General features: G+C 39.9%; 1 protein-coding gene and 2 non-coding genes across 3 annotated transcripts in view; all 3 read right to left on the reverse strand.

The window, feature by feature from the left end:
* Window positions 1-9,198, reverse strand: part of LOC114663032 (uncharacterized) — a 77,597-nt gene extending 68,399 nt beyond the window's left edge. Inside the window, exons 1-2 of the mRNA XM_051934907.1 lie at window positions 8,410-9,198; window positions 3,488-4,900 (exon numbers count right to left, since the gene is read on the reverse strand). Of these exons, the coding sequence (XP_051790867.1) occupies window positions 3,488-4,900; window positions 8,410-9,079 (2,083 nt within the window). The 5' untranslated portion in view covers window positions 9,080-9,198. The remainder of the gene's footprint in view (window positions 1-3,487; window positions 4,901-8,409) is intronic.
* Window positions 9,199-12,878: 3,680 nt separating this feature from the next.
* trnas-uga (transfer RNA serine (anticodon UGA)) lies at window positions 12,879-12,960 on the reverse strand. The gene has a single exon. It is a non-coding gene; the product is annotated as a tRNA-Ser (tRNA).
* Window positions 12,961-14,199: 1,239 nt separating this feature from the next.
* trnas-aga (transfer RNA serine (anticodon AGA)) lies at window positions 14,200-14,281 on the reverse strand. The gene has a single exon. It is a non-coding gene; the product is annotated as a tRNA-Ser (tRNA).
* Window positions 14,282-23,443: the final 9,162 nt, after the last annotated feature.

The raw sequence follows: 23,443 nt of genomic DNA on the forward strand, positions 1-23,443 counted from the left end.
AGGAGGATCTACAAAATATTAGGCAGGTGGTTTTAATGTTATTTTACCGATCGGTGTACACGCATGTATCACACACATGTATTTGTAAAGTGGCTTGGGATGCTGTTCATTATAGAAAATGTGTCACATAAATAGAAATTGCTTGCTCTTTTCTTGAAAGAAAGATTAAACATTCATTTAATTGCTGATCTCGCTAAATACTGATATATCTATGGTAGGTAACCACCCATACAATAAAATTGTGATTCAGATTACGAATGCCATGAATGTAATTACCCCGATCTACATGCTGTCAAATAAACGAACCACACGTGTGCGGCGCAACGTAAGAGGCTTCGCCGCTGACGTCCGAGGTTCGATTCCCGAGAGGGGGTGCAGCGAGTGTGTATGCCTGATGAGCCTAGAATTAGGGTGTAACACGTGTCACGTACTCTTTGCATTATTTGACAGTAAAACTATTTCAACCATATCTATATATAGATATCTATATCTATATATAGATATCTATATATATATATATCTATATATATATATCTATATATATATCTATATATATATATATATACAGGTGCTGGTCATAAAATTAGAATATCATGACAAAGTTGATTTATTTCAGTAATTCCATTCAAAAAGTGAAACTTGTATATTAGATTCATTCATTACACACAGACTGATGTTTAATCAAATGTTTATTTCTTTTAATTTTGATGATTATAACTGACAACTAATGAAAGTCCCAAATTCAGTATCTCGGAAAATTAGAATATTGTGAAAAGGTTCAATATTGAAGACACCTGGTGCCACACTCTAATCAGCTAATTAACTCAAAACACCTGCAAAAGCCTTTAAATGGTCTCTCAGTCGAGTTCTGTAGGCTACACAATCATGGGGAAGACTGCTGACTTGACAGTTGTCCAAAAGACGACCATTGACACCTTGCACAAGGAGGGCAAGACACAAAAGGTCATTGCTAAAGAGGCTGGCTGTTCACAGAGCTCTGTGTCCAAGCACATTAATAGAGAGGCGAAGGGAAGGACAAGATGTGGTAGAAAAAAGTGTACAAGCAATAGGGACAACTGGAGAGGTTTGTGAAACAAAACCCATTCAAAAATGTGGGGGAGATTCACAAAGAGTGGACTGCAGCTGGAGTCAGTGCTTCAAGAACCACCACACACAGACGTATGCGAGACATGGGTTTCAGCTGTCGCGTTCCTTGTGTCAAGCCACTCTTGAACAAGAGACAGCATCAGAAGCGTCTCGCCTTTGGACTGCTGCTGAGTGGTCCAAAGTTATGTTCTCTGATGAAAGTAAATTTTGCATTTCCTTTGGAAATCAAGGTCCCAGAGTCTGGAGGAAGAGAGGAGAGGCACAGAATCCACGTTGCGTGAGGTCCAGTGTAAAGTTTCCACAGTCAGTGATGGTTTGGGGTGCCATGTCATCTGCTGGCGTTGGTCCATTGTGTTTTCTGAGGTCCAAGGTCAACGCAGCCATCTACCAGGAAGTTTTAGAGCACTTCATGCTTCCTGCTGCTGACGAACTTTATGGAGATGCAGATTTCATTTTCCAACAGGACCTGACACCTGCACACAGTGCCAAAGCTACCAGTACCCGGTTTAAGGACCATGGTATCCCTGTTCTTGATTGGCCAGCAAACTCGCCTGACCTTAACCCCATAGAAAATCTATGGGGTATTGTGAAGAGGAAGATGCAATACGCCAGACCCAACAATTCAGAAGAGCTGAAGGCCACTATCAGAGCAACATGGGTTCTCATAATACCTGAGCAGTGCCACAGACTGATCGACTCCATGCCACGCCGCATTGCTGCAGTAATCCAGGCCAAAGGAGCCCCAACTAAATATTGAGTGCTGTACATGCTCATACTTTTCATGTTCATACCTTTCAGTTGGCCAACATTTCTAAAAATGCTTTTTTTGCATTGGTCTTAATTGATATTCTAATTTTCTGAGATACTGAATTTGGGACTTTCATTAGTTGTCAGTTATAATCATCAACATTAAAAGAAATAAACATTTGAAATACATCAGTCTGTGTGTAATGAATGAATCTAATATACAAATTTCACTTTTTGAATGGAATTACTGAAATAAATCAACTTTGTCATGATATTCTAATTTTATGACCAGCACCTGTATGTATATATATATATATATATATATATATATATATATATATATATATATATATATATATATATATATATAAAATCTATGGTAGGTAACCACCCATGCATTCAGAAAGTGATTCAGACTACGAATGCCATGAATGTAATTACCCAAATCTACATGCTGTCACATAAACAAACCACACGCCGCGGCGCAATGTAAGAGGCTTCGCCGCTGACGTCCGAGGTTCGATTCCCGAGAGGGGGTGCAGTGAGTGTGTATGCCTGATGAGCCCAGAATTAGGGTGTAACACGTGTCACGTACTCTTTGCATTATTTGACAGTAAAACAATTTCAATCATATCTATCTATCTATATATATATATATATATATATATAAAATCTAATGTCTGTCTGTCAGTTTGTCCGCTTTTCACAAGAGAACTACTTAACGGATTTAGATCAAGTTTTTTTCTACAATTTGCTTGAACATTCCGGTTGATTTTGCAACTTCTCTCATCGCACTAAGAATCATAGTTCTCTTGCAACAGCGATATATTCATGCTAATCCAAGAGACAGGCTGCAGGCCGAGGGGAGTGGGATGCTGAGCAGGGCCCTCCTCACTCACACGCCAGCCTCTGTTCGAGTTGATCTACCTCCGAGTTTTGGAGTGTACTTTGCCTCCGCTTAGCTAGCGGTACCTGTTTGTTTATTGATTTTCAAAGTTTGTCCTGTTTCACTACTACACGGGTGGAGCCACTGGGGATGGATAGTATATAGTGGAAAGATCAGCCCAACTACAGCCAGAGACACAGACCCACAATGTGCAGAACACACACACACTATATTTTTCTCTTTTCCTACACACAGCCCAGTTTACAAATCACCCTCAATTAGGTTCAGTCCCATGTATAATTAAAATAGATTAACTGCTACTGAAATTTACATGGAAAACATCAGTTCTCTTTTTAGCATTCTCCAATCTGATAATTTCAGGGTCATAGGGGTCTTTTCTGTCTGCATCAGCACATGGAAGGATCCAAAGACAAACAGGATGCCAATACATCACACTGCCCATCAATGCACAGAATGAGCAATTAAATTGAATTCAAGTCTCCACATTCAAACTCCAGTCAGATAGGGAGTGAGCAGGCAAAGGACTTGAAAGCAATGCTAATGCCTGCCCCATTATGAATAAATCTTTCCATACTTAGTAAATTGAAGCCGTTTTTCCGCCCGTGTGAATGTTGAAAGTATTTCTACATTTTCTGTACTGTTGCAGCTTTTTTCAAATGCAACGTCTCTTATGTGCTTTAAGGAGAGCAATCTGGCTGAAGTTCCTTCCATGTTCACCTCCTTAATGTACCTTCTTCCCAGTATGAGTTCTCTTATGTTTCATTAAGGATATAGAATAAGAGAACGTTACTCCACATTCACTGCACTGGTACTTCTTTTCTTCTGCGTGTATATTCTTATGTTTTTTAAAAGATATAAACCAAGTAAACGTTTTTCCACATTCGGCACACTCGTACGGTTTTTCCCCAGTGTGGATCCTTCTGTGTGCCTTTAAAGTAGACAACCTGCTGAAGGCCTTTCCACATTCATTACACTGGAATGGCTTTTCTCCTGTGTGACATCTTTGATGTCGTCTGAGCTCTGTATTATGGTAAAAAGCCTTTTCACACTGAGTGCACTTGTACAGTTTTTCTCCTGTGTGAATCATCTTATGTGCTTTAAGGTTCCAAGCCTGGCTGAACGCCTTCCCACATTCAGCACAATGGTAGGGCTTTTCACCAGAGTGAAGTTTCTTGTGTCTTATGAGGTTTTCAGCATAGCAAAAACTTTTTCCACATTCAGTACATTGGTGAAAAGTCTTCCCCATATGAATTCTTTCATGTCTTTTAAGGTACAAAGCCAGGCTGAAAGCTTTTCCACATTCATTACACTGAAACGGTTTTTCTCCGGTGTGAATGCTCTTATGTATTTTAAGGTGTGCCGCCTGTTGGAAACTCTTGCCACATTCATTGCACTGGTGTGGCTTTTTTGCTGGGTGCTTTTTTTGATGTTCATTAAGGACTGCAGGATGGATGAAAGGTTTTTTACTTATAGGATATTGGTGAACGTTTTCTCCTGGGTGAACATCTTCACAAACGTTAACGTATCCAGTCTTCCCAAATTCTGTGCTTCGGTATGTGTTGTTTTCAGTTTGCGTTAATTTTAGGTTTATCATTTGGATAACGGGCTTTCCCAAAGCAGTACCTGCATTGCTGTTTCCCGCTTTCTGGTTTCTGTTTTGGGCACCATCTAATTTTGTGGGGGTCTCTGTGCTTTTCTCATTGATGTGCATCTCATCTGAAGCATGGGCTTGCTGCAACTCTTTTAAACACTCTGTCTTTATATGCTTCTTGTCTGTTCTCTCCGTTTCCTCGTGCCCACCATTACATAAATGGTGTTCTTCAGCAGTGGGCAGAGAGCTGCTATGTTGTGCTGCATTCATGCTGAAGATGTTTTCTTCTACACATTTTACAACAAAAACTTTCCCCTTAGTATCAGAATCTAAATTGACTTCGGAGGCCTCTTCTTTCACCCTAATTGACTCTTTTCCTTCAGTGTTCATTGACCCTCGCTCTGAATTACAGTCTGAAAACGTATCGGGTTGCTCCATGTTATTTGAAACATATTTGGGAGATCCTTCTTCATTTTCCAAAGAGAAGATGTTTGCACTGCCCACGTGGCTAAGGCCAACTTCAAGATGCAAAGAGGCTTCGGTAGATCCTGTGAGAAAAGACAAAAGTCTAAGAGTATCAAAAGGAAAAACAAAACCGGAAATGTATTCAGTAGCAAATCCTCAGCCCTAAAATATTCTGGTTATTTACATTGAGAAGTATCACAAATACAAATCAGCCGATGAGACACGAGATTTCGGTACAGTACATTCCCATAAACTAATAGAAGTGGGAGTTCAGGGTGTTGTTTGTAGAAGGGTGCAAAACTGGCTTACACACAGGAAGCAGAGGATGATGGTGTGAGGAACCTCATCAGAATTGGGTGCTGTTAAGAATGGCGCTCCACAGGGGTCACCGCTGCTATTTTTAATAAATATAAATGATTTGGGTAGGAGCAGAAAAAACAGGCTGGTTAAGTTTGCAGATGACACCAGGCTAGGAGGACTGGCAGGTGATCTAGAATCCATTGAATCATTACAGATGGACTTGGACAGCATACAGGCTTGGGAAAATTTGTGGAAGATGAAATTTCATGTCAGTAAAGTATTACATGTAGGAAGTCAAAATGTGACATTTGTATATGCAATGGGAGGTCTAAAAATCAAAAGTATACCTTATGAGAAGGACTTAGGAGTTGTAGTGGACTCAACACAATCAACCACCAGAGAGTGTTCAGAAGCCACTAAGAAGGCTAATGGAATATCAGGTTATATAGCGCCCTGATGTGTAGAGCACAAGTCACGGGAGGTTCTGCTGAAGCTTTATAACACACTGGTGAGGCCTCATCTGGAGTACTGTGTGCAGTTTTGGTCTCCAGGATACAAAAAGGAAATAACAGCATTAGAAAAGGTCCAGAGAAGAGGAACTAGGCTGATGCCAGGGCTACAAGGGATGAAGTGTGAGGAAAGGTTAAAAGAAACGAGCCTTTACAGTTTAAGCAGAAAACATTAAGAGGAGACCTGACTTCTTCTTCTTCTTTCGGCTGCTCCCGTTAGGGGCTGCCACAGCGGATCATCTTGTCCGCATATTAATTTGGCAAAATCTTACACCGGATGCCCTTCCTGACGTAACCCACCTGAAGTGTTTAAAATTATAAAGGGAAGTAGTTCAATGGATTGAAACTGCGACTTTAAAATAAGCTCATCAAAAACACAGTTGGAAACTTCTTATGGGTAAATTCTACAGACACAGCGCACCACAGAGACATGGATAAAGCTACCATGGAGTGTGTTAGACAGTAGGACTTCAGGGACTTTGAGAACTAGACTTGATGTTATTTCGGAAGAATACAGTGGATAGAAATGGCCAGTTCTTCTCTATATTGTTCTAATATATTAAACATAAAGGTGCCAATAGTGATTCTTCAGAGTGTTTTTGTTCCCAAAATACCCATCCACATGAAGGTTCCAGAAAGAACCATTGATTTATTTAGATCTGTATGAGACTCCATACAGTGAGTAACAGGGAATAAATAATAACAGATCGATGAAGTACCAGAAGGCATTTGTAGTCCATGTTTTTTTAATCTGTTAGTATCCTGAAGCCTACCATACATTAAAGATTTTGTTTTTTTTCTATGTATTAGGCCCTGCGGTGGGTTGGCGCCCTGCCCGGGGTTTGTTTCCTGCCTTGCGCCCTGTGTTGGCTGGGATTGGCTCCAGCAGACCCCTGTGACCCTGTAGATAGGATATAGTGGGTTGGATAATGGATGGATGGATGGATTTATGTATTAGTAGGATTTTCAAAGCAGAAAGAACCAACTTCATATACAAGGAACCCGTGTCAAAATAAAATGGTACTTTGTCCACCAACAGTTTTACGAGGAACCACACAACACGGTAAAGAACCGCATAGTGCCATTAAAAAGAGCCAGTATTTTGAACAGCATAGGTATAACATGATCTTATACATGTGTGCACACAAATGACAATCTAAGAAATGTTATGTGCTACCATATTGTAAAAAAAGTAGAAATGGATTGCTTTTTACTCTAAGGCATCACTTTAAGAAGTGAAATACTCTGCTCTCACATAGAATTGATTCTTTAATCTATTTACCATAAAAAAGAGAATAATGCACATCTCCGACTCCCACACTGAAATATCCCTTTATACCATTACAAACAAGAAAACAAATGAGACACCGTGGCTTTTAAATTGATCACTTATGTTCCCACATGGCTTCTGATGCTTACCGGCTGTCAAAGCAAAGTCACTTTTACTAAACCTGTATCTAAGTAGGAATATATTATGATTTGTATATATTACAAGTTCACTGCCAATACAATTGAAGCTGACAGCCATTACATTCCAGTTTGCAAATAATTCTATACTCTGGAACTGTCACCATCTAGAAATGAGTGTAACCTTTCCTTTTGTAAATTTACTAGGACTTCTTCCATGTTGCTGCCAGGACAGGCTTAGGCCTGACCCAGCTCTGAACTGGGATAAGCGAGTTTTAGAATGTAATCATGTTTATTTTTTTTCTTTATTCTACAAATGGTTTGTCAAAAATGTATATAGTTTTAGCTGTGGTGAATTACCTTAGACATAAAAGTATATTAGAATAGATCAGATACGCCTTATTAATCCTAAGGGGAAATTTAGATGGATACAGCAACAGAAACATAAAAACAAGGATACAGATATGCAGAACAGATAATACAATCAGTCAATACATAGATGTATAATGTGCGGAAATTTCAAAATGAACCTAAAGAGTATCGGGAGGAAGCACAGAATGACCCAATAGCAGTGGGCAGAAATGAAGATCCCCTGACGTATCTTCTTAATAAACTGTGGTGGAATGAGCCTGTGGCTAAAAGTGCTCCATGAGAGTGCCCCCTGAACGGAAAGGAGGGGATTTCTTTTTTCACAATGGCATCCAAATTTGCCACAACCCTCTTTTTTCACAATAGACGCCAGTGTGTTCAGGGTTAGCGGTGTTTTTGTATGTTATAAAACCTACAAGAGCTAAAACAAGAAACCGGAATGCGTGTAACCCTTTCAGAAGGTATAACTTTAGAATATTAAAACAATGTTGAGGAGAACAGGTTATTCATCAACATACTCTGTGATCCTATTTTCCTGCATTCTCCAAAATAATACCGAGTCGAGTTCAGATGTTTCCTAAAGTTATACTCACTACCACACTACTACTTGGTAACTTACTCCACGTGTCTATGGTTCTTTATGTGCAGAAAATATTCCTAACAATTGTTTGAAAAATTTCTTTAACAGATTCCCAACAGTATTCCATTTTATTGATAAAGAATTTAAAGTAATTGCAGGACAACGTATGCACAATCCATAATAGCAAACACTTCTTTGACCCATTATTAGGCAACATAGGCTTTAACTAGTGCCCTGCTAATAATGCTTGTCCCTTGCCACACTGTTAGTCTCCTTTTTGTTGCCGACCTGGTGAATTACTTTGTTTTATTTTAATATATTAAAGAATGTATTGTAAATAAATTTATAAAATGGTTATTCTGGCATGTAAATGTAATGTTTAGCCCATAGGCAACAACGACATATATTAAATTAACTTAAAACCCACCTTGATATCCGGCTACCCGACTTCTTAAACCTGGATGGATTTCTTTCCGAATTTTAGAAACACGGGAAATAACACAAGCTGATCTGGTCAAATAACGATTTCTGTGTGTCCCAAAGCTGTCATGTACTTCAGGCTTCCGTTTACAGTCATATGTTTCATTCGCTACGTCGTGAGTCATGTCTGGCGCCCGATGCTCAACACTAAGGTGTTCTTCTCCGGCTTCTGGTTTTCCTGAAACAAGCTGATCGCTGCTGCTTTCTCGGCGAAGAGTATCCTCTTTGCAACACACGGATTCCCACACTGGCTGCAAGTCGCTTCTGTTTTTTTCTTGCTGAAGATTCAAGTGGTCAGTTTCGGGCATGTCCTCGAATACTTTACAATTGAAAGTTGCAAATAATTTTTCTACAAGCCCTTCATATTCATACATAATGAGCTCCGCAGCTTCCGTAATCGCCTTCTCTGTTATTACAGTCACGCAGTAATCAAACCTGTCTTCGTTCTTCAGGACTTTCCAATCTTGTGAATTACTTTTAAGCAGGTAAGTAGGCACCTCTCCTCTCTGCAACTGTGCAATCTGACGCTGGACATCTTGAGAATATGATTTCGCTATCCTCTTAATGCTGGCAACGATTTGCAGTCTCAGTGAACTGTAGGAATCGTCCATATCCATGTTAAATCGCTAAACCTTTTCTGTTATGTATTTGGAATTGTGACTTTCAGAAAGCACTCACTAGCTGGACAACCGTGCGCAAATCCGACCTGTTTTCCGACGTCAGATCCGCCCGCGATAACAACAGTCGTTTTCGGTTTAGAGCATGCGCAAAACGTGTTACGGTGCGCGCTGTACTACAGATCCGCCCATAATGTCTCCAGTCTGCAGCAATACCTTTCTCCGCTGTGCCAATAATATCCATCCACTTGCAGAGCCAGAGTACCATACGGCAGGGGTAGGCAACGTCGGTCCTGGAGTGCCACAGTATGTGCAGGTTTTTGTTCCAACCCAGTTCCTTAACGAGAACTCAATCATTGCTGATGAAGCACATATTGCTTAAGTGACATTTTAATGCTTCATTTTAGTGGTCTCGCTTGTTAAGGTTCTCCAACCTTAATTGCTTATTTCAATCTTAAACTGCTGCATTCAGTGTTTTAATTGCTCCTTATTAGCAATAAGATGTAAAAGACAAAGCAGCCAGCAGTTCTCCAGCTAGCTTTTTTCCAATTACATCTGTGTGTGTTCATCATGCACGGTTTGATTTAATAAAACACTTAATAGAAAAATGTGACAGACTGAAAATGATCTGTTTTAGGCTTCAAATCATTTGGATGATATCCTTGGAAAGGAAAAAAATCTACGATATAAAAGCCTTACATTGCACAGACTAACAAGCCATAAAATTAAATAAGGTCTGAGATTGGCAATGATTGGTTTCTAATTAAGCAATTGGGTTGAATGAAAACCTGTAGCCACTGCGGCTCACCAGGACCGACATTGCCTACCCCTGTTTTACATCTTATTGTTAATAAGGAGCAATTAAAACACTGAATGCAGCAGTTTAAGATTGAAATAAGCAATTAAGGTTGGAGAACCTTAACAAGCGAGACCACTAAAATGAAGCATTAAAATGTCACTTAAGCAATATGTGCTTCATCAGCAATAATTGAGTTCTCGTTAAGGAACTGGGTTGGAACAAAAACCTGCACATACTGTGGCACTCCAGGACCAACGTTGCCTACCCCTGCCATACGGCACCGCAGTTGTAGACCCGCAGTTACAGACCCGGAAGTGGCGTCACCTTCGTTTCAGGACTGATTTCGTAAAATTACTTTTGGAAGGGTTCGGCAAAGCCCGGAAAGTAACGTCAGGTCTAGGACCCGTTCAGAAATAAAGCGATAAAAATGAGAAGGGAAAAAACAGTACATCAAACCAAATAATACGCATCATTGTGAAGTTCAGAGCGTTTCTGCCATCACGTCGTGTCATACATCAAACTAAACGAACACATTTACGTTGTGTTCGGGTCTGTGGGAACCATTTAACATGTCGACACAGAATTACAAGATCTGTGTTAATTGAAAACAGTTTTTCGTTTACATTCATGAAACGAAATATACAATATAATTACAATGTTTACACCACGTTAGAGTTTAGTAAAACGTTACTAATAAAAGTTATTAATTTTTTTTAAAATGTACAGTGCAATATTGTTCTAAACCAATTTTGAATAAACATTTAAGCCAAGCTAATATTTTTAAACATATATGTGAAGAAAACGGCAATACATTTTCTACATTGATTTATCCATCCATCCATTATCCAACCCGCTATAGCTTAACTACAGGGTCACGGGGTCTGCTGGAGCCAATCCCAGGGCACAAGGCAGGAAACAAACCGAGCAGGGTGCACACACACTAGGGACAATTTAGAATCGCCAATGCACCTAACCTGCATGTCTTTGGACTGTGGGAGGAAACCCGGGTTTCCTAACTGCGAGGCAGCAGCGCTACCCACTGTGTTATCGTGCCGCTACACTGAGTTAATAATATCACTTATTATTGTGAACGACGGGCCATTAAAAGAAAAAAAAAAACTAATAAGAACACAATTTATTTATATAGCACCCTTCCTATGCCCAAAATTAAGAAAGAACAACAGGACCTATATAACATTGGCTACAAATAATATCTTCACTAAATAAGATAAATACAGGATATACAAAACATTCAAATAGAATAAAATACAATAATCCAGACTAAAATACAACATATAATACTACAAAAAAATCTTGAACAAATAACATAAATTGTGGTAAAAATTCAAACCCCGGCGGCACGGTGGCGCAGTGGGTAGCGCTGCTGCCTCGCAGTTGGGTGATCTGGGGACCTGGGTTCGCTTCCCGGGTCCTCCCTGCGTGGAGTTTGTATGTTCTCCCCGTGTCTGCGTGGGTTTCCTCCCACAGTCCAAAGACATGCAGGTTAGGTGGATTGGCGATTCTAAATTGGCCCTAGTGTGTGCTTGGTGTGTTTGTGTGTGTCCTGCAATGGGTTGGTACCCTGCCCAGGATTGTTTCCTGCCTTGTGCCCTGTGTTGGCTGGGATTGGCTCGAGCAGACCCCCGTGACCCTGTGTTCGGATTCAGCGGGTTAGAGAATGGATGGATGGATGGAATTCAAACCCCGAGTACCTGGACAGATAGAGGGGGTAAACTGAAACAAGGGGCAGAATGTCAGGTCTCTTTAATGTCCTCCTAAGCAAATGAGTTAAAAACAAATAAAGTGAGTCAGCTGATGTCATTAATTTTGGGAGGTCATTCCACAGTCATGGCGCTATATACAGCTGAAGGCCCTGCTGTCACCCACAGAGTGCAGGTTAGTGGGGGGCACAGAATGAGAGGACCTTAGTGGGCAGGTTAATAACAGAATTTGATATTCAATCCTGTAAGACACAGGGAGCCGTGAAGGTGCAGCAGGATGGCTGTGATGTGCTCGCTGTTGGTGGTTCGTGTCAGGAATCTTGCAGTTGAGTTTTGAATCAGCTGGAGCTGTGATATAAGATTAGAAGGGGCATCTGCCAAAAGTGACTTACAATAATCAATCCGGGATGTGATAAAAGCAGGAACAACATTAGCATTAGAAAAGGAGAGGAAGGAGCAAACATAAGAAATGTGACACAGGTGGAAGTTTCTTAATATTGTTTACATGGGTGAAATAAGAAAAGGAGAAATCAAAGTGACACCGAGATCATCACCAAGAATGGTTGAAGAGGAGCTTGTTTTCTTAAGTTGCACTTTAGTGCCACTTTGCAGGAGTTCAGGTTATGTTGCAATTTAATTTAAAAAAAGTTTTGCTCTGTGCAGATTTTCATTTTAATTTAATTTCACTGAGCACTGTTTCACATTAAATTACAATTAGTGCCGTCTCCAGTCCCTCACGTTTACTTCATAGTACTCTTCTCCATTGTCACTGTTTTCCAAAGACTCCACTGAAATCCTGACGGTAACTCGACCAATTGTGCAGTCCCCCAAACACGCCTGTTTTGTGCGAGTGAGGTTGTTTAAAACTGGGGTCTAAAGTCCCGGAGATCGTCCAACCTGCTGGGCAAAACTGGGCAACTTAGCTTAGTGGCAAACGAGGAATTTCATTGTAATCGGCTTAGTGTCATATATCAGTTACTTTACGTTTTAAATTATATGTTACATACGTTCACTTGTGATGGTGCCTTTTTACTGTACAACGTTGTGCAAGAAAGGTTTGACTTTAGATGTCCGTTTACTCTTCATAAAACATCTTACTGTTTTCGATCCTCCGGCGTAAGTCGAAACAACTCACTCTTCAGTAGTTGGTGTTACAAGTGCCCTGCTATATGTCACTTTGTGTAAGGGTGGCAGTATTAGCTCATGTAGGAGCAGCACAAGCGAACTTGTGACTAATGGCAGCTGTGAATTCACTTTTTCAACACCAAAAACAAGTGTTCGTAGTCGGCAGGATTCGAACCTGCGCGGGGAAACCCCAATGGATTTCAAGTCCATCGCCTTAACCACTCGGCCACGACTACTTGGTGAGTAACACTACAAAGAAGAAGAGTGACATTCTTCATTTAAGGCAGTTCCAGCTAATGTAATAATGGGTGGTTCTGATATTGCAGTGCGATGTCGCTTCGTTCCTATTATGTTTTCCTCGTCGCCAGGTAACTAAAACCTGAAAAACAATATCGTAATCCAACGTGAGTACCATGTCTGCAAAGAAAATTGACATAATCGTTATTCAAGAACCTTAGGGCGGTACATCTATCTATCTGTCTATCTATCTGTCTATCTATATGGACAATAGATGACTGGAAAAACGTTGGCTAGTATGATGAGTCTTGATGTTGCGTCATTCGGATGGTTGGGTCAGAATTTACATCTTGCCTGAAGAAGGGGCCTGAGTTACCTCGAAAGCTTGAATGTTGTAATCTTTTTAGTTATGCAATTAAAGGTGTCATTTTGCTTGCCTTCTCACTACATTCATAATGGTAACACGGTACAACACCCAAGAACTACCATCATACATGAAAGCCATGGTGTGCGGGATATTTTCTTGGCACAAACTGGGCCCCTTAATACTAATCGAGCAACGTTAAAATGCCACAGTCTGCTATTGTTGCTGACCATGTCCATCCCTTTATGACTGGAGTGTGCCTATCTTCTGTTGGCTACTTCCAGCAGGATAACTTGCCACGTCACAAAGCTCAAATCATCTTGTTCTGGTTTCTTGAACATGACAATAAGTTAATTGGACTCAAATGTCCTCCACGGTCACCAGATCTCGATCCAATAGAACACCTTTGGGGTGTGGTGTATTAGGAGATTTGCATCCTGGATGTGCAGCCGTCAAATCTGCGAGAATACAGACCAAAATCCCCGAGGAATGTTTCCAGCACGAATCTATGCCACGATGAAATAAGGCAGTCCTGAAGGAAAAAGGGATTCCAGCCCGGTACTTGCAAGGTGAAACCAAATAAAGTGATCGGTGAGTGTATGGATATATATTGTTTTCTCTTTTCTTCAGCATAAATTGTGCGGAGTGGAAGGGGCAATTTTATTCTCCCATTTTGTCGAATCAAAACAACTGTTGAAAAGTATTTAACTTGGAGACAATTTCATAAAACACTGCACTTTAAACATCAACACCACATGCATACGATACATGACCATTCGATAGCATATACTCTACTTTCCTATTCTTATCAAGATTTCAGATTTCTTGTTTTACATCCTATTTATTCTAAATGACGCATTATAAACAAACTTTCCGTAGTCGGCAGGATTCGAACCTGCGCGGGGAGACCCCAATGGATTTCTAGTCCATCGCCTTAACCACTCGGCCACGACTACTTGCTGAGTAATGGCTCTGAATTTGCGTCAGTTAATCTTTAGCCTTTATTTTCTTCTTTTAATTTAAATGGTCACTTATTTACTTACATTATAATTATTTGGAAGAATTACAATTGGATTGACTAAACTATACTCATTTTGATTTTAAAACTTAACAAACAAGATGATGTTGTAACGCTTGTTGAGGCGTCATTTCTACGATTCGATTGTATCATGGAAGAAGCACGTTATAATCAGTTTACTAACAGAGTTCAGTTTAATTTCATCTCAGAAACTAGTTTTATAGGTTGTTAACTTATTCACAACCGGCGACATTATTACATTCTCTCGGTACTGCCTGTACGAACGACGTAGCAAAACAATGAGGGAGAACCAAAACTGTTATGTACGCCATCGGGTAAGGACAACAAGAAAGCGCGGAATACGGAAAGTCTTTAAATTAGTTTCGCAAGAGGCTTCACACCACTGTTAAATGCCACATTCACTCTTTTATTTATAAATTTATAATATTAATAATAATAATATTTTTGTAAAATTGCAAATTGTATATAACGTTAAAATCTTCATTTGTTTTCAGTTTACTGTCGAAGTTATAATTCCTTTTTTACTTAAATGTTAAAAATAATAATAATAATAATAATAATAATAATAATAACGTCATTCGTTTAGGGGTGCCCAACCTTTGCATAACTGCTTAATAAGCCATCAATACAATCTTGAATGCCATCAATGCAGGGAAAAGCTATGATTCTTTAAATAAATAAATAAATAAATAATATTTTTTATAAAAATTGTAAATTGTATATAACGTTAATATCTTCATTTTTTTTCAGTTTACCGTCGAAGTTATAATTCCTTTTTTTACTTAAATGTCAAATAAATAAATAAATAAATAAATAAATAATAATAATAACAATAACGTCATTAGTTTAGGGGTGCCCAACGTTTGCATAACTGTTTAATAAGCCATCAATACAATCTTGAATGCCATCAATGCAGGGAAAAGCTATGATTCTTTAAATAAATAAATAATATTTTTATAAAAATTATAAATTGTATATAACGTTAATATCGTCATTTGTTTTCAGTTTACTGTCGAAGTTATCATTCCTTTTTTACCTTAAATGTCAAAAAAAAAAATAATAATAAATAATAATAATAATAATGTCATTCGTTTAGGGGTGCCCAGCCTTTACATAACTGTTCAACAAGCCATCAACGCAATCCTGAATGCCATCAGTCCAGGGAAAAACTCTTCTTCTTAAAAATAAATAAATAAATAATAACAACAACCCCTCTCTAAACAAAGACATGGAGCTATTTAGTAGCAAAAGATTCACACAAAGACACAGCAGTTAAACCATCATATTTGCAGAAGCCCAGCAGACTGCAGGATACACCTCTGCGATTCTCTACCGGTCTGCCAAACTAAGGTACATGAGGTCTAAAGTCTTTTCTGTCTCTAGTTATGGTATCACCCATGGAGGGATCGTCTCGTTTTCACTGATGGCTGAGTAGGAAATGATTCCAGTTGTGAATATTGACTTTCTAGCAACTTCCTTAGTGGGTTCTTAGTGGAAGCCCTGAAAGTGCCTTGGAGGAGCTTTCTTTTGGCAGATTCCTAAGTTTTGTATCCATGCCAAGTATACAGTAAGTATGCAATAAATAAAACATTTCACTGCAGGTTTCGTTTTATCATTATTATTTTAACGTTTAGTAAAGTTTTAGGACGTACAGATCATGTGTTGTCCGTTTATGTGTTTGATTGACTCACTTTTTTTAACCAATAAAACTAAACTCATTTCACCAAGCAGGGGACGCAGACAAAACAGTTCAAACATTTCCTGTAGACTGCTCCTTTTCGTGGTAAGTGCTTCATACTCACTAATCATGGCACAGGAGGGTGGCGACGTGTTGCATATTGATAAGAAGATGCAGAGTAACAATTTCGCTGTACTCTGTCTAGCAACATGCCCATTTTTATTATTTATTTATTGAGTGTATGTAACAACAATGATCATTTTAAACCCATAATCCTCACTCTCTTTCGCTGTCGATTTCTGTAGCCAGTGGGTAACCGATATACCCACCATCCCACACCCCCAGCACCAAATGCAAGTTTCACAGTAGAGAATCTAGAGAAATGGTACAGCCCACTCCTTCTGCGATGATAAAACCACGCTACGTTTTATACGCTTGTCTTTCACTTCCATTCAGGAGCAACATTGGCGTATGCAGAAATGGGTCGAAGAGAAAACGAGAGACAAAACCGGAAGAAGTCTACTATTCCTCTCTCCCTTAAAACTTTGTTCAACAAAGCACTTAAGAAAGGTATGGTTCAGTTAGTCTTGTTGTTCATAGCTGGCCACTTATTCAGAATTGAGACAGGATACCCATCTAACACTTAAACTACTTACTTTAAGTTCGATGATTTCTAGTCAATACCTTATTTAAAATTGTTGTTTCTGTTTAATTGTGCACAAAGCACGCAGCTTTATTATTGAGAAACGGTCCACAGCTCTGATGTTGATTATTGGGTTTAAACGCGTGATAAATGGCTTCCAGGCATTGAGAGGAGGAACTGCGCAACCATCCATAGCGCCATTGGAACGTTTTTTCATCGAGACAGATCTAACGGGGAAGATCGCGAAAGTTGAATGCTGTTTTGTAAGGCATGTTATAAATGTTCATGAAAATTACAGCGATTTGTTTTTCAAATGGATAATCGCAAAATTGTTTAGTTTAGTATGAAAATGAATAATGTTTCATCAGCTGAGAATGGATAGATAGATAGATAGATAGATAGATAGATAGATAGATAGATAGATAGATAGATAGATAGATAGATAGATACTTTATTAATCCCAAGGGGAAATGACATGTGTTTTTATTATATTTATCTATAACTATCCACCATGTTCAGTTATTAAGAGTTGGGTCTCGGGTAAACTGGACCCCATCACTGAAAACACTGGTCCCACACAATTACACTTTATGGTTCTTTACTGGGTTGTGTGGTTCGTAATTAGGTGTGTGGTGCGTAAAACTATTGTTTGACCAAGCACAATTTTATTAGTTTTTTTTTTTTTTGGTATATGACGTTGGTTCTTTCTGCTTTGAAAACTTACTAATATAGAGAAAAAAAAAAAAAAAACTGAAATCTTTAGGCTACCAACAGATTAAGAATTTAGCCTGCATAACTGAATGGAGCAAGAGTCCTTTAAAATTTGTGACTTATTGGTATTCTCACCTGCGGTGGGTTGGCACCCTGCCTGGGATTGGTTCCTGCCTTGTGCCCTGTGTTGGCTGGGATTGGCTCCAGCAGACCCCCGTGACCCTGTGTTCGGATTCAGCGGGTTGGAAAATGGATGGATGGATGGATGGTATTCTCACAAATCCTTTGCCATCTGTTCATGTTTTATAAAAGTATTGAGCCTGTCACAGATCTAAAGGTTCTCTTTAAAATGGGTAAATGGTTCCCCTATATATGGCACAACTTTGAAGTGCTAACTCACTCTATTTTCAGACACTTTCATTTCGGGGGGGCGCTATTCTGCGCTTTTAGCCGCCCTGCCTGTTTGCCTGCCTACAGAATATGCGTTCATAAACAGGCTGCAGCTTTTTCTTTAATGTAAATCGTTGTGTTTAAAATGTGGAATGCTGTAATTTCGGTTATTACACAATTTCATTAATTATAGCTAATACTGTTATCTAGTGGCTTCTTTATCTGAAACGAAAGTGTCAGCAAATAGATCGCATCGGTGGTGAGTGAGCACTACCATAGAGAATGAATGGGAAGCGGTTTAGGGAGTTTTAGCTAAACCCCATGGCATTGGTGGTTCAGTGGCAAAATTCTCACCTGCCACGGTTCGAATCCCGGCTAATGTAATCTTTATTTATCATGCAGTGATAATTCCGAAATCAAATGGTCTTCCAAGGTTCTTGAGTGGGTTCTGCTCGGCTTCCACGATGTCCTCGGATTACCCTTCCTTCATTTCAAGCGATTGTGCGTTAGTTTCATTTGCTTCGTTTGAGGACTGCAAGCCAAATAAAACGTAGTCCAAAGTACTGCAACTCCTCTACCGTCACAAAATAAATAAACCAAAAATCAATGCTTTTCTTTGCGCATTTTTATAATGTGTTTAAGACTAGATTCATATACCACGTGGCTTGTTTTTATTCACAAAGTCTGGGGGGATGAACTTTTTTTCAAATGTAATAACGTGACAATTTTTGTACTATTTTTTTGCTTTAATAACACAATGATTAAAATGTGATTAACGCCCTTGAAGGAAATAATTCACTGTCTTTGTAATTACATAGGGTTGTCAGCAGTGCAGTAAACATACAGATACATGAGATACACGCTATCTCACACTGCCACCTGGTGGAATCATCCAGATTTACGCAAAGTACAATGGTTGCTTAGCAGTAGGATCCCCTGGAGCACCCTGGCCTTTCTGTGAAAAGTCAGGAGTAACTATTCAACCAGAAAGGAAAGTGAAATACTGTTGGGGATTAATACACAATACCAATTACCCACAATCTTTAATTGTCTTTTCACATGACCTTTTGGATTTTGGAAGTGCAGGGTCAGCCATTGTAGGAGTTAGGAGTTGGATCCCTTTACAGATAACGCATTCCTTCGCTCTTGGGTGTTGTGTACATGTACAGTGTATCCAGAAAGTATTCACAGTGCTTCATCACTTTTTCCACATTTTTTTATGTCACAGCCTTATTCCAAAATGGATTAAATTCATTTTTTTCCTCCGAATTCTACACACAACACCCCATAATGACAACATGAAAAAAGTTTACTTGAGGTTTTTGCAAATTTATTAAAAATAAAAAAATTGAGAAATCCCATGTACATAAGTATTCACAGCCTTTGCTCAATACTTTGTCGATGCACCTTTGGCAGCAATTATAGCTTCAAGTCTTTTTGAATATGATGCCACAAGCTTGGCACACCTATCCTTGGCCAGTTTCGCCCATTCCTCTTTGCAACACCTCTCAAGCTCCATCAGGTTGGATGGGAAGCGTCGGTGCACAGCCATTTTAAGATCTCTCCAGAGATGTTCAATCGGATTCAAGTCTGGGCTCTGGCTGGGCCACTCAAGGACATTCACAGAGTTGTCCTGAAGCCACTCCTTTGATATCTTGGCTGTGTGCTTAGGGTCGTTGTCCTGCTGAAAGATGAACCATTGCCCCAGTCTGAGGTCAAGAGCGCTCTGGAGCAGGTTTTCATCCAGGATGTCTCTGTACATTGCTGCAGTCATCTTTCCCTTTATCCTGACTAGTCTCCCAGTTCCTGCCGCTGAAAAACATCCCCACAGCATGATGCTGCCACCACCATGCTTCACTGTAGGGATGGTATTGGCCTGGTGAGGAGCGGTGCCTGGTTTCCTCCAAACGTGACGCCTGGCATTCACACCAAAGAGTTCAATCTTTGTCTCATCAGACCAGAGAATTTTCTTTCTCATGGTCTGAGAGTCCTTCAGGTGCCTTTTGGCAAACTCCAGGCAGGCTGCCATGTGCCTTTTACTAAGGAGTGGTTTCCATCTGGCCACTCTACCATACAGGCCTAATTGGTGGATTGCTGCAGAGATGGTTGTCCTTCTGTTACGGTGCGCGCTGTACTACAGATCCGCCCATAATGTCTCCAGTCTGCAGCAATACCTTTCTCCGCTGTGCCAATAATATCCATCCACTTGCAGAGCCAGAGTACCATACGGCAGGGGTAGGCAACGTCGGTCCTGGAGTGCCACAGTATGTGCAGGTTTTTGTTCCAACCCAGTTCCTTAACGAGAACTCAATCATTGCTGATGAAGCACATATTGCTTAAGTGACATTTTAATGCTTCATTTTAGTGGTCTCGCTTGTTAAGGTTCTCCAACCTTAATTGCTTATTTCAATCTTAAACTGCTGCATTCAGTGTTTTAATTGCTCCTTATTAGCAATAAGATGTAAAAGACAAAGCAGCCAGCAGTTCTCCAGCTAGCTTTTTTCCAATTACATCTGTGTGTGTTCATCATGCACGGTTTGATTTAATAAAACACTTAATAGAAAAATGTGACAGACTGAAAATGATCTGTTTTAGGCTTCAAATCATTTGGATGATATCCTTGGAAAGGAAAAAAATCTACGATATAAAAGCCTTACATTGCACAGACTAACAAGCCATAAAATTAAATAAGGTCTGAGATTGGCAATGATTGGTTTCTAATTAAGCAATTGGGTTGAATGAAAACCTGTAGCCACTGCGGCTCACCAGGACCGACATTGCCTACCCCTGTTTTACATCTTATTGTTAATAAGGAGCAATTAAAACACTGAATGCAGCAGTTTAAGATTGAAATAAGCAATTAAGGTTGGAGAACCTTAACAAGCGAGACCACTAAAATGAAGCATTAAAATGTCACTTAAGCAATATGTGCTTCATCAGCAATAATTGAGTTCTCGTTAAGGAACTGGGTTGGAACAAAAACCTGCACATACTGTGGCACTCCAGGACCAACGTTGCCTACCCCTGCCATACGGCACCGCAGTTGTAGACCCGCAGTTACAGACCCGGAAGTGGCGTCACCTTCGTTTCAGGACTGATTTCGTAAAATTACTTTTGGAAGGGTTCGGCAAAGCCCGGAAAGTAACGTCAGGTCTAGGACCCGTTCAGAAATAAAGCGATAAAAATGAGAAGGGAAAAAACAGTACATCAAACCAAATAATACGCATCATTGTGAAGTTCAGAGCGTTTCTGCCATCACGTCGTGTCATACATCAAACTAAACGAACACATTTACGTTGTGTTCGGGTCTGTGGGAACCATTTAACATGTCGACACAGAATTACAAGATCTGTGTTAATTGAAAACAGTTTTTCGTTTACATTCATGAAACGAAATATACAATATAATTACAATGTTTACACCACGTTAGAGTTTAGTAAAACGTTACTAATAAAAGTTATTAATTTTTTTTAAAATGTACAGTGCAATATTGTTCTAAACCAATTTTGAATAAACATTTAAGCCAAGCTAATATTTTTAAACATATATGTGAAGAAAACGGCAATACATTTTCTACATTGATTTATCCATCCATCCATTATCCAACCCGCTATAGCTTAACTACAGGGTCACGGGGTCTGCTGGAGCCAATCCCAGGGCACAAGGCAGGAAACAAACCGAGCAGGGTGCACACACACTAGGGACAATTTAGAATCGCCAATGCACCTAACCTGCATGTCTTTGGACTGTGGGAGGAAACCCGGGTTTCCTAACTGCGAGGCAGCAGCGCTACCCACTGTGTTATCGTGCCGCTACACTGAGTTAATAATATCACTTATTATTGTGAACGACGGGCCATTAAAAGAAAAAAAAAAACTAATAAGAACACAATTTATTTATATAGCACCCTTCCTATGCCCAAAATTAAGAAAGAACAACAGGACCTATATAACATTGGCTACAAATAATATCTTCACTAAATAAGATAAATACAGGATATACAAAACATTCAAATAGAATAAAATACAATAATCCAGACTAAAATACAACATATAATACTACAAAAAAATCTTGAACAAATAACATAAATTGTGGTAAAAATTCAAACCCCGGCGGCACGGTGGCGCAGTGGGTAGCGCTGCTGCCTCGCAGTTGGGTGATCTGGGGACCTGGGTTCGCTTCCCGGGTCCTCCCTGCGTGGAGTTTGTATGTTCTCCCCGTGTCTGCGTGGGTTTCCTCCCACAGTCCAAAGACATGCAGGTTAGGTGGATTGGCGATTCTAAATTGGCCCTAGTGTGTGCTTGGTGTGTTTGTGTGTGTCCTGCAATGGGTTGGTACCCTGCCCAGGATTGTTTCCTGCCTTGTGCCCTGTGTTGGCTGGGATTGGCTCGAGCAGACCCCCGTGACCCTGTGTTCGGATTCAGCGGGTTAGAGAATGGATGGATGGATGGAATTCAAACCCCGAGTACCTGGACAGATAGAGGGGGTAAACTGAAACAAGGGGCAGAATGTCAGGTCTCTTTAATGTCCTCCTAAGCAAATGAGTTAAAAACAAATAAAGTGAGTCAGCTGATGTCATTAATTTTGGGAGGTCATTCCACAGTCATGGCGCTATATACAGCTGAAGGCCCTGCTGTCACCCACAGAGTGCAGGTTAGTGGGGGGCACAGAATGAGAGGACCTTAGTGGGCAGGTTAATAACAGAATTTGATATTCAATCCTGTAAGACACAGGGAGCCGTGAAGGTGCAGCAGGATGGCTGTGATGTGCTCGCTGTTGGTGGTTCGTGTCAGGAATCTTGCAGTTGAGTTTTGAATCAGCTGGAGCTGTGATATAAGATTAGAAGGGGCATCTGCCAAAAGTGACTTACAATAATCAATCCGGGATGTGATAAAAGCAGGAACAACATTAGCATTAGAAAAGGAGAGGAAGGAGCAAACATAAGAAATGTGACACAGGTGGAAGTTTCTTAATATTGTTTACATGGGTGAAATAAGAAAAGGAGAAATCAAAGTGACACCGAGATCATCACCAAGAATGGTTGAAGAGGAGCTTGTTTTCTTAAGTTGCACTTTAGTGCCACTTTGCAGGAGTTCAGGTTATGTTGCAATTTAATTTAAAAAAAGTTTTGCTCTGTGCAGATTTTCATTTTAATTTAATTTCACTGAGCACTGTTTCACATTAAATTACAATTAGTGCCGTCTCCAGTCCCTCACGTTTACTTCATAGTACTCTTCTCCATTGTCACTGTTTTCCAAAGACTCCACTGAAATCCTGACGGTAACTCGACCAATTGTGCAGTCCCCCAAACACGCCTGTTTTGTGCGAGTGAGGTTGTTTAAAACTGGGGTCTAAAGTCCCGGAGATCGTCCAACCTGCTGGGCAAAACTGGGCAACTTAGCTTAGTGGCAAACGAGGAATTTCATTGTAATCGGCTTAGTGTCATATATCAGTTACTTTACGTTTTAAATTATATGTTACATACGTTCACTTGTGATGGTGCCTTTTTACTGTACAACGTTGTGCAAGAAAGGTTTGACTTTAGATGTCCGTTTACTCTTCATAAAACATCTTACTGTTTTCGATCCTCCGGCGTAAGTCGAAACAACTCACTCTTCAGTAGTTGGTGTTACAAGTGCCCTGCTATATGTCACTTT

This window comes from Erpetoichthys calabaricus, chromosome 12, assembly GCF_900747795.2.
Source record: "Erpetoichthys calabaricus chromosome 12, fErpCal1.3, whole genome shotgun sequence".
In the NCBI taxonomy this organism is placed as follows: domain Eukaryota; kingdom Metazoa; phylum Chordata; class Cladistia; order Polypteriformes; family Polypteridae; genus Erpetoichthys; species Erpetoichthys calabaricus.